Raw genomic sequence first — 11,985 nt, forward strand, 5'->3', positions numbered from 1 at the left:
AGTGGAAGGCTTTTGAATCCTTTGAACAAATTGGGAAAAAAAAGGATTGGATTTGGTTCAACTTGTTTCTCCTATATGGTAGCCAATTTATCAATATATAATTAAAAACAATTGAATTTCCATGTAATTAATATTTAAAGAAAAAAAGTATTGGAAATAGATAATAAAAGGGTTTTTTTTTGAAAAAAAATTGAATAATTTGAGATATTTCATATTTAATTAGAATAACAATGACTTATCTTTATCCATTCAAAATTCCCAAAAGCAATAATTATCATTAATTATTGAAAAGGGTTTTGGCCAGGCAATATTAACCTGTCATAACAGAACCTTAATCACTCCCATTAATTACCCCTAAAAACCTCATTTTTAAATTGCAAATTTCCCTTCTTCTTCAGTAAATTTCCATTTCAAACCCTAAACCAAAATTTAAAAAATTAAATCAAAATCCCAAAACCAAAAAAAAAAAAAAAGGAGAAAGAAAACATTGGAAACATTCTATTTTGTCAGCTCGTTGTAAGAAGAACCCTTGTTCTATAAAGGCCAACATTTTCTTGGTCAACATTTTTACATGCATTTAACAGCTATATTTTTTTTAATTTGCCTTCAATGAGTTGCTTTTCATTGGATCTGGTCATAATAAAGGGACCACCTTTGCCCTTTTATGTGTTCACATTTTAGGATCTTTCAATTACTCATGCGAAGAGGTTGGTAAAGTTTAAAAGGAAAGATTTGAAATTTTTTTATTTTTTCTATGAGCTCCTATTTCAGCTCTGTGTAATCATTTCATTTCTGCTTTTTGTTTTAAAATTTGATTTTGATCCCATCTTTTGCCTTTCAAAGGGAAGATAAATTCTGGGTTTTGCTTGGTTTTTTGAGTTCTGATTCCAAGTTTCACTCTTTCATTAAGTTTTTGAGGATTTAAGGGTTTCTTTCGAGGGAAAATTGAATTGGGTTGCTGCCATATGATATAAAGGTTGAACGTTGATGATAGAAGTTGGTAGGGTTTTGGGTTGTGTTGGTGGTGGGGGGTTTTGCTTATTGATGAAATGAAAAGGATTCCTTTTTGTGCTCGTGATGATGCTGATGATACAAGGACAAATGGGTGTCATAAGAACAAAATTTTTGTGGTTTTTGGTAATTCTGCTTTGTGTACCATTGGCTGTCAGCTTAGATTACAGGAGGTTTGGAGAAGAAGCATTTCTTAACCAATTATTAGATCCAGCAACTGGGGAGATTGATGAAAATCTGGTAAAGGAGATTACTTTGCTTGTTTGCTCCTAATTTCTGTTCGTTTGCTTGTACACTCCTTTGTATAAGAACAATTTCCTTCAATGATCGGTTTTCTTTAATTTAATGTCCATCGACTGCAATTGATTTGCTTGAACAATATTGTTTGTGGTCTGAAAGCAATTTTTGCTTTCTTTAGTAGCAAATAGTTCATATTTGCTGAAAGCATGCTTTAGCCTTTTATTGATGCGGTAGAAATGGTTGAGAGGATGTTTTATGAAACCTTGGGAATATGTTGGAACCATACTTTAGTTTATCAACTCAAGCATTTGAACTTTGTAATATCTAATGATCTTTCAATGATCATTTAGAGGTATTAAAATAGTTTTAGTAATGTCTGTATTGTTTGTCTATTAAGGCATATGTTTATAAGTTGGTTGGAAGTGAGGAAAAAGAAAAGCAACATTAGAGGTGGAAATATGTGGGAGTGTTATGCACTAGTGCATTGAAATATCTGCTGAAATTAGAGAGATTTTGACTATATCAGTAGGCTGCGTGTATGATGGATAGTGCATACTAAACTTTTGAGAACTAGAAGAGGCATTAGGTGTATGACTTTCAAAGTCCATGTATTGTACACTGAAATTAAGGTGCACTGCAAATTGTCTTGAAACATGTTGTCTGATAATATTTTAAAGCTTATTACACCATTTGGTGATGACAGTAACATTAGATATTGACAACATAGATTAGTGAAAATGTAATTTAGGTAGTGACAATCATTATTCAAATGGTTAAAAGTTGTTCTTGAGATTAACAATGATTTTCTGGTAGCTTTCTTTTTTTTATAAAAAAAAAACAATGATTTTCTGGTACTGTCAATAGGATAGGGCATTAAGATGCTTTTGGTTTCTGTAGGTTTGGGAAGTGGGAACTAAGTTCTCTTGCCCTTTGCGTCAATGTTGTTTGAAATTATTAAATTGTTACCATGCAGGCTGAGTTGTTAGGGACAAGTTGCAGACAAGAGTTGAATGATTTGAAGGACGCTTTTGAAGATCCTGAGTTGCACCTCTTGGAGGAAACACCCAGTACAATCAATGATATTGATAGAAAAGGTCACTCATTAGCAGAAGAAAACACTCAGAAATTGAATAATGTTCTCCATCCCCAGATAAAGCAAGCTATTTCTGACTGCATAAGAAAGAATAATCTTCTATTACAAATATCTGGAGGAGATAGTGGCTTTACGACTTGGTACACCAGATATTATGAGTCATTGTTCCGCATGCCTGATGTTCCTAGAAGGATTTTGGCTACTCAGGGCATTGCAGTAGCCCCTTCCTCAAACTTAGGCCCATCCCCATCCCCATCCCCAGCCCCTGCCCCTTCTCCTGATTTCAGTCCAGATCCATTGCAAAGTCCAGCATCTTCACCCTCTCCACTTCCTACACCTTCTCACCAAGCTGCACCTGCAGAAAATGATCTTCTGGACAATTTAAGTCCAGCCAATAGACATTCAGAAGAGAAAGGGACTGATAACAGTAAAACGATTATTGTTGCTTGTGTTGTGACTGCAGTAGTAACATTTGTTGTTGCAGCGTTGTTCTTTGTTTTATGCTGTCGTAGAGGTTCTGGAGCTAAACAAAATGATGAGAGGCCTCTTCTCAGTTTAAGCTTAAGTGAATACTCTGGTGGTATATACTTTCCCACACATTGTTGTTGTCTAGAATAATTTTACAAATTTTTTATCAAAACTTTTTTTTTTCAGGTTCTTCTCATGCATATGCTTTTGGATCTATTAAAGAACAAAAGCTTGGTCACCAATCATTTGGTAATGAATCAAGCTTACATAAAAAAGCTTCAACTAATGGCAATGTTTACACTGAATTTGATGCTCTACAAATCTCCCTGGATGGAAAGTCATCATCTGGAGCTGTTGCTGGTGCTGCCAAAGCCTCAGCTGAATCTTCTGATGCATCAGGCAATACTAATTCGCTGCTACCACTGCCTCCAGGAAGGGTGGGTACTGTCCCACCTGGAATGCCTCCTTTGAAGCCTCCTCCTGGCAGAGCAGATCCTCTTCCTCCTGAACCTCCTGCCCCAATTAGGGCCGGTCCTCATCCACCACCTCCTGTCCCAAGTAGGGCCAATCCTCCACCACCTCCTGCTCCACCTCCCTTTATGAAACCTGCTTCTGCCAATGTAGGTGCCCGGCCTCCTGGACCTCCACCACCACCTGTACCTCCTGGCACCAAACCTGGTCCTCGCCCCCCTCCTCCAAATAGTGGTCTTGCTCCTCCTAGGCCACCTCCACCAATGCCCTTAGGTTCCAAGATGCCTCGACCACCAAGTGGACTACAACGAACATTTAATGCTATCTCTGGTGAGGGATCTGGCTCAGGGGATGATGCCAACGCTCCTAAAGCCAAACTGAAGCCATTTTTCTGGGATAAAGTTGCAGCTAACCCTGATCATTCAATGGTCTGGAATCAGATTAAATCCGGATCATTCCAGTACGTGACAATTCTTTTCTTGTTTTTCTTTTTACTCTTGAAGCCAATGGATAAGTATGAGATACTTGACACTACCTTTGCAGGTTCAATGAGGAGATGATAGAAACTCTGTTTGGGTATGCATCTGTTGACAAGAATAAAAATGATAAAAAGAAAGAGCCCTCTACACAGGATCCCGTGGCTCAGTATATTCAAATCCTTGATCCCAAGAAAGCACAAAATTTAGCAATCCTTTTGCGGGCATTGAATGTGACCACTGAAGAAGTTTGTGATGCACTTCGTGAAGGTAATTTTCTCCATCTTTTTATCCATTAAAAAATGTGCTTCTGAGCAACCTAGGTGTAGGTTTCTAAGCTAGTGCTCCACATAGATGTTTGTCTGGTATACATGCCTATGGTAATGGCTAAGAGTGAAGCATGCTTAGCAATTAGGGTTACAAGCATTTTCTCCAGTAGTCATAATGTGTGTTTTCAACAACTGGGGGATAATTGTTGATAATTTAACAAGAATTTAGTCAGGGCATTTACTTATACCAATTATTGATCCTTGAAAGTGGCACTACTGTCCATGGAATTGGAAAATTTTCTATATAATTTGCTACCTTTCCCTGTTGGCTGATTCCTTTTGGCTTTTAATACATTGTATCTCATCTTGGAAAAGAATCTTAGTTGGCATGTTTTATATATCTACCATGTCTGAACTTATGCTAATGCCTGAACAATGTCGAACATGAACATTTAGTTGAAGCTAAGCATATGCAATAGAATAGCCTGCAGGGTTTTTCCTCCTTTACCGTATCATACTGACTGAGCTTTTCTATGCTTGGAATTAACATATTTTTTTGAACATAGGCTGGAATATTACACTTAAACCCAATTAACCACACTATCTGCTCATGCATCATAATCAAACAGTCTTGAGGGTTAGAGGAAATACACAGGTTCATTCTAGTAATATGGAAAATTATTAAGATAACCTTGGCGCCTGAAACTTGTAGGAAGTGTGCGATTATTAACACCCACATAACTAAATAGGACATCTTCCCTTGAACCAAAAATATTTGTTTAAAAACCTGTAATTTGAGCTCACGGCTTCCGAAAAGGGTAGTGCTCCTAACTCTCATTCTGTGAGTACAAGTATGTTTTTGTTTATTTGTTTATTTTCTGGGGGTGGGGATGGGGGCTTTGGGGTGTTTCCCTCTACCTATTGTAATATCAAGATGTGGACAGTGCTCTGCAGGCCTTTCTCCAGAATCCATGGGTGCACCATTGCCCTGGACTTATGAAGATTTATGGACGGATCTAGTATTAATGTACAGACATCTATTTTTGGATATGAAAATATTTGCTGAATTATCTTGCAAGTGAACATTTCATAACTGAAAGAGCTTCAAGCAACTTTATTTTATTGATCAATCATGTGTTGGATGGGGTCTATGCTGTTAGTCTGTTGTGCTTCTAGTGTGCTTTCGATTGTTGAATTATTGTAGTACTAATATGTTCCCTTTTTTGGTCCTAAACAAAAGGTAATACTAATGTGTTTAGTTTTCAATCATGATATTCTAACTTGTTCTTTTGAAATCAGGAAATGAGCTCCCTGTCGAACTCCTTCAAACTTTATTGAAGATGGCACCAACAGCTGATGAAGAACTCAAACTTAGACTGTTCAATGGTGAACTTTCTCAACTTGGTCCTGCTGAGCGGTTCCTGAAAGTCTTGGTTGACGTCCCATTTACTTTTAAACGAATGGAAGCGCTGCTTTTTATGTGCTCTCTTAATGAGGAGGTTATTGTCACTAGAGAGTCCTTTGAAACATTAGAGGTGGGTCATTAGATTTTAAATTGCATCACTTGCGCATTATATTTTGGTCCAATAATTCATATGAGGCATGTCATGCATGAGCAATGGTTGGACATATTTTAGGTAGTCAACAAAATGTAGTTTTGAGGATGTCTATGCCATGGAAAAACACGTACTGTTGTGGGATGTTTTATACAATCAAATTCAGTCTCTTTCCTATTTTGACAGGTTGCTTGCAAGGAACTCAGAAGTAGTCGCCTATTCCTCAAGCTTTTAGAAGCTGTTCTTAAAACCGGAAATCGAATGAATGATGGGACATTCCGTGGTGGTGCTCAAGCTTTCAAACTTGACACACTTTTGAAGTTATCAGATGTTAAAGGAGTAGATGGCAAGACCACACTATTGCACTTTGTTGTCCAAGAAATAATACGCACTGAAGGTTTAAGAGCTGCCCGTGTTGCAAGGAGAGCAAAAGTTTTAACAGCATCAAATCTGATGATCTTCTTGAGGATGTTTCACCTGATACAGAAGAGCACTACCGCAGCCTTGGTCTTCAGGTGGTTTCACGACTGAGTGGTGAACTTGAAAATGTCAAGAAAGCAGCAGTTCTTGATGCTGAAAACTTAACAGGAACTGTTGCCAAACTTGGCCATGCAATCCTAAAAACACGGGATTTCTTGAACTCAGAGATGAAGAGTACAGAGGAAGAAAGTGGTTTTCATGAAACATTAAAGAGCTTTGTGCAGAATGCTGAGGTTGATGTCATGTCGTTGCTCGAGGAAGAAAAGAGAATAATGGCTTTGGTGAAGAGCACTGGCGATTATTTTCATGGAAATGCACAGAAGGATGAGGGCTTACGCTTGTTTGCCATTGTACGGGATTTTTTGATAATTTTAGATAAGGTGTGCAAAGAGGTTAGAGATGCCCCAAGGAAGCCAGCAAAAGCACAGACAAAACCGGTGTCCAATGCATCATCTTCCTCTGAGTCTCGTTTTGAACCACCTTCTTCTGATCCTCGTCAGAAGCTTTTTCCTGCAATTGCTGAGAGAAGGATGGGCGATTCTAGTTCTAGTTCAGATGACGAGAGTTAATAGTGCTCATTTGATGAAGGTATCATGTTCTTATCCTTGTCATGCAATCTTTTCCCTTGCCACCTTATATACTGAAATTTAGTACTTAGACATTTACGTGTCATAGATTGTGCTGCTGCTGAGATCTGAGTTCTGTTTTTCTTCAGATGGATGTTATGATGGCAGTTGATCAACATGGGAGTCTGCTGAAGCATCGGTGCTGCAAACGTTTGATGAAAGGAATACATCTAAATTACCAGCAGAAAGGGAAAAGGGGAAGTGAATGGTATTTAGCTCTTCAATGCTACATTTCTATGGAGCTAACATCACAATGTGCAGTTGACCTTCCTTTGGTATTGGCTTCACGGTTCTTGTTGAATTCCCCTCATCTGCTCAACTTGTGCATTAATAGATTGATATAAAGATGCCTTCATTTTTTTTTTCTAATTTATAATTCTTTGTTTATAAATTCTGTTGATAATTTTGATTTGAAAATTAGAATATTTATCAGGGTAGTGTTGAAATTAGAAACTGCTTTACTGTCTATAAATTTTGGATGGAAGAAATTTTTATATATGTAATTGAGTCAGGCGAATGCCACCACTCTTTCCTTCCTGACATGATAATATGCCATTCATTTCCGGAATACCTTTGCTTAAAAAACCCAAAAATCTGATTGGCTCAGCAGCAGCTAATGAGGAGACATCAGCTTTGAGACTGTCGTACCTCAAAGTACTTAAAAGGTTTCTTATAGCTGCATTTTGCCTGGGATGGCTGCAGACTAGAGCCTCAGATCATCGTACGTTTCTGTTCAGTGAAGGAATCACATCTTTGGGTCTCAAATTATTCTAAGATTGAGAGTACAAGATCAGCACAATCAATAAACAAAATAGCATTTATCTTGTGGGTAAGGAAAGATTGATGTGGCTATATTCCAATACCCAAAGTGGCTCCAGCATTTCCACAGCTAAAAATTCAAACATCTTTGAAGAAGATACCAGTTCTTTATGTAAAAGCAACAGATGCCAAAATCAGAAGCATTACCGTCAAAATATTTATTGCCACTAAAAAAAAAAGATGAGAAAACCTTAACATAAAGAGGGTTTCGGGTGGAATGGAACTAGACAGCTGACAACCAATGAAAATGAAAATATTCCTTTCACACAGCCTTTGCATCATATCATAGTGCTTTCAACCTGTCCATTCAAGGATATCAAATTGATGGAAACTGGAATGGGGCCAAATCTATGTAACGGCAGTGAACTCTAGTCTCATATAAATACATTAACAATGAAGCTTGGGACACAACTATCTGAACCTCTAAGGACTCTTTGCTTGGACTCCAAGTCTAACAATTTATTCACCCTGTCTGATTATGATTACTGTTTCTGTACCATGAACTTGAGGAATAACATCATTTGTTGATTACATAATGATAATTTTGAGCTTTTCAACCAAGAAAAGAATAAGGGCTAATGTTCTACCATAAAATTTTGCTCAAATTAGTGTCAGAGTAACAGAAAAAGAATAGCTTGATTAAGGTTTACTGTCTGTACTCTTCTGATCAGATCTGGTAGTTGGTAGCTGTTGTATTAGTATTATCAAAGGTTATCATTTGATTATGGTGTCTTATAAATTTTCTTAAGAACAACATTGGAACTTTTTTGAAAATTATGCAAAGTTGTTGAAATCAAGTGTAGAGTATTAACATTTACTCTACATCAAGAATAGATGGTTCTACAATCCTGCCAGAAAACCTACTTAAGATTCTCAGCAAAAGGATAATCATTTTGCCACATCTTTTTGTATTGATTTTTTTCTGGGGGTCACGAAAAGGCATCGATTCATGCCTAGTCTACTAGTCACATTTCCTTTTTCACCAGTTAGCAATGTCCAGAAGAGAATGATTCCTTTTTGCTTTACACTCTTCATAATATTCCCTGGGAATTTGTCCACTCCTTTCTCTAAAGGACTCCTCTCACACTATAAGATGCCAACCCAATAAAACTGCCTCCCAGAAAATTCTGAAATCATAACATTTTTTTTGGTTGTTTTGTAATGAGTAGTTGCATTAAACTTGAAGTTCAAACAGAAGATCAAACTCCCCAGAAATGGTGCATTTCATTAGCCGAAGACGTGTTCAAGAGGTTTCTCTCCCAGGGAAGTCCAACAGTGCATAAGGTATTTGGAGAAGGATCATTATTTAGTCCCCTGTTGTTTGGAAAATACTTTGATCCGTCCGATGCCTTTCCTCTCTGGGATTTTGAATCAGATAGCCTGTTATCTAATCTAAGGAACGCTGGCAAGAGCATAGTTGATTGGTTTCAGACAGACCAGGCTTACGTACTTAAAGCAGAACTACCAGGTAAATTTTTTCAAGCACCGCTTTAAGCATTCTGATGTTAGAATGTAAACTTAATGATCATTAATTAAGATAGAAAGAAAAAGAACATTAGGAGTGGAGGCATTATTCCATAGATTGCTGCTCTTTCTGTGCCTTGAAAAACAAGGAACCTTGTTTTGAAACATTTTTGGTATCTGGTTCCTGAAAATGGGAAAAATAAGGTGATGTTAGCCATGGGGAATCCTGTGAAAGAGTTGGGAATAAGGCCAAGACTCCATAGGTTTAAAGAAGAAGTAAATTAAAAAGTGGTTGTTTATTTTGTCAAGACTGATCCATGATGGCTTGATGATTAAAGCAGGAGTAGGGAAAACTAATGTTCAAATCCATGTCGACAATGGGAAAATTCTGGAAATTAGTGGACAACTAAAGCAGCAAAGAGAATCCAAGGAAAAGGATTGGAGAAGCTGCAATTGGTGGGAATATGGATATGTAAGGAGGCTTGAGCTGCCAGAAGATGCATATTGGAGAAGAATAGAGGCATACCTGAGCAACGACGTGGTTCTAGAGATTAGAATTCCCAGAAATCCTTTGCACAGTGATACTCCTGAAGATGCAGTTGGCAAAAATTCAGAATGAATGTGAAACAAATGACACAAACTGCTAAGAACACGATAATCTTGACATAATGAAAACTTCTACTATGTGAGTGCAAGACATAGACCATGTATGATTGTGTGTAGAGTCATATAAACATTTGGTATCAGATTATCAGATAGCAGATATAGGCCCCACTGCTTATCTGAAATGAGTTGCAGAGAAGAAGGATCAGATACTTTTAAAGTAAAAAATTCTTAATCAAACAACAAACCAACAATTAAGAATTGGTATCATTCAATTCTCCAAGACATAAGTTTTAAACCCTTGGCCTCCTGTTCATTTATAGGTAAGACTAGAGCTCAATATGAGAGGAAACAGCCCACAAGGGCTGCAGATAAGCTGTCTGAAACCATTGAGGACTACTTCATGAGCATCACCAACCACCTAAAAGGATGCTATTTTAATAATTCACAGAAATTCTAAGAATTAAGTCAGAACTAGGCCAAGAATGAAATATGCAGCAATGTTATTGGGACCTTTCCAAAACAGGATGTGAACCAGGCCAGACCTCAGCATGCAATTTATAACCAATTGAAAACAAAATTTCCTTTATATCACTGCATTTTTTAAACCAAACATTATCATTTAAAGAGCTAATTGAAACCAAAAAAGTAGCAGTGCTAACCAGCACTTGGTCGAGTAGTTGTTTGTGTGCCTTGTCTTGAAGCACTGAAGTCGATGAATGAAAAGGACAATAAGGAGGATTACTGTCATAAATGGGCGAAGAGAGAAATAAGGGTAGGTAGTTAAAAGAATTGGTTCTACTTAGTTCGTTAGCAGAATTGATTGCACCTTCTTTAATATTACCAAAAAACAATCAATTGAAGCACCAGACAGAAGAATCTAGTATGAACAGTGGGAGCTACTCTTTCAATCTGCAGTCAAAATTCTTGCCATAACTAGCTGTCCAGTAATTTTTATCATAAAGATAACACTTTGTTCATGTTCAAGGTGCATCTTTCAGTCTATCTTGGTGTTCAGTCCTTATTTTTTAGCATAATTCCACCCCTAGACCTCTAGAGAGGGTGAGAGAGAGGGAAACTAAACATGGGTATCTTTGATTATGACACTTTGTAGAGATTTTCTTAGCCCCCATCTTTATTTTTTTTCTCTTGATTGTTAAGTAATCGTTGCTTCCATATAAAGAGAGCAAGCCATGAGGATATATGTTTTTTTTTTCCTTTTGAAGATCATATCATTGTGGCTTACAAAGAAGAATGGCAACAGGGAAATCACATGATTTTCTTCTCTTTTCTTCTGTTTCTTTGAGCTGCAGTATTTTGCCTGAAAGTACAAACAAAATAATCATGAAAATGGTCTTTAACTCAATGATTTCTAGCCAGCATATAATGTTCTAATGGATTAATGTTAGTTAACATAAGAATCTGCCTAATCAAAAACACTGGCCATTTTTTGTTGGATTTGGGTTTTACCTTCTCAACAGCTTTTTAATATGCTTTTATGCATTCCTAATTTGTCAACTTCTCAATACCTTATAATCGCTTATACTTTTCCAAGACATTGTTCTTTCTGTTGAACTAATAATACCCAAATCTCATTGATTCAACTATAACATATCAAGTTGTTGATCATAATTATAGACTGAGAATGAACAAAAAAATCAGACAATGTTCTGATATATCAAGGATGTGGCAAATAGAGTGCTGTTGCAAAATTTTGAAGGCTAGTATATACATAAATCAGAAAGATGGGGGACTTTTGCTTTGGTTTGTTTCCTGGGGACAAAACTTTCTGGCTGGAAATGTCTGCAACAATAATAAAAATTGATGGTTCCATCATAATCTGTGAGAAGAATAATGTGGATGCTGCAATCATTTCTTATGACAACCCCTTTTCTATATTTTATAACAAGTTATTATACTCTAATTTTATCCTAAATTTATTTTTAAGATTTATATCTTTTTTTAAAAAAAGTTACAATTTTCGATGTTAAAATTCATTTGGATTGATTTATATAAATAAAAAGAAAACTCTTCCCTTTTCTTCCTAATATCTTGGAGCAATTTACTTCCACTTTGATCAAATACTACTGATTTGTACTAATGAAGACAAAAGGAGTACTTTGAGGAAATAATTTTAACAAGATTAGAATCCAAAGGGCTAATCAAAGATCAATGATCATTGATTTTCTATATACTGTGGAAGATAGAAGAAATGAAGTCCAGTAGGCCCATCCAAAAAACTTTTGGACAAGTTGGCACTTGGGAGTCCATTATTGAACTAGGGAATCTTACAAATCATGCATTACTCTCTTATAATGCTTTTGGTTAAACTAAAAAGTCCAATAAGCCTAATGATTAGGCTCAATAAATAAGCCACAAATATTTTATTTTGGACAAGTAGAAAGAGAT

The 11,985-nt window shown here is 36.6% G+C and overlaps 2 protein-coding genes across 3 annotated transcripts; both read left to right on the top strand.

The window, feature by feature from the left end:
• Nucleotides 1–425: 425 nt before the first annotated feature.
• Nucleotides 426–7,238, top strand: FH5 (formin homology5). Its single transcript, XM_021432142.2, is given in 8 exon segments — nt 426–1,251; nt 2,225–2,924; nt 2,999–3,743; nt 3,827–4,029; nt 5,328–5,563; nt 5,771–6,013; nt 6,016–6,652; nt 6,780–7,238. Coding segments are annotated over 7 exon segments (2,919 nt in total). The 5' UTR covers nt 426–1,077; the 3' UTR covers nt 6,634–6,652; nt 6,780–7,238.
• A 1,404-nt stretch (nt 7,239–8,642) lies between these two features.
• On the top strand, nt 8,643–10,735 carry LOC110419743 (HSP20-like chaperones superfamily protein). 2 transcript variants are annotated; one of them, XM_021432837.2, is made up of 2 exons: nt 8,643–8,977; nt 9,312–10,735. In XM_021432837.2, exons 1-2 carry the CDS (start codon nt 8,671–8,673, stop codon nt 9,590–9,592), a joined length of 588 nt encoding a protein of 195 aa, XP_021288512.1. In that variant the 5' UTR covers nt 8,643–8,670; the 3' UTR covers nt 9,593–10,735. The 2 variants fall into 2 exon arrangements, with proteins under 2 accessions (XP_021288512.1, XP_021288513.1); XM_021432838.2 differs by having other exon boundaries at nt 9,315–10,735.
• Nucleotides 10,736–11,985: the final 1,250 nt, after the last annotated feature.

The sequence above is a fragment of the Theobroma umbraticum genome, unplaced genomic scaffold (assembly GCF_002168275.2).
Source record: "Theobroma umbraticum cultivar Fairchild unplaced genomic scaffold, ASM216827v3 scaffold_67.0, whole genome shotgun sequence".
Lineage (NCBI taxonomy): Eukaryota > Viridiplantae > Streptophyta > Magnoliopsida > Malvales > Malvaceae > Theobroma > Theobroma umbraticum.

Bases quoted from the DNA above. Each gene is read 5' to 3' on its own strand.
- LOC110419743 (XM_021432837.2), top strand. From the start codon at position 8,671: ATGAGTAGTTGCATTAAACTTGAAGTTCAAACAGAAGATCAAACTCCC. The intron at 8,978-9,311 runs GTAAATTTTTTC...TGATGATTAAAG, and splicing joins ACTTAAAGCAGAACTACCAG to CAGGAGTAGGGAAAACTAAT.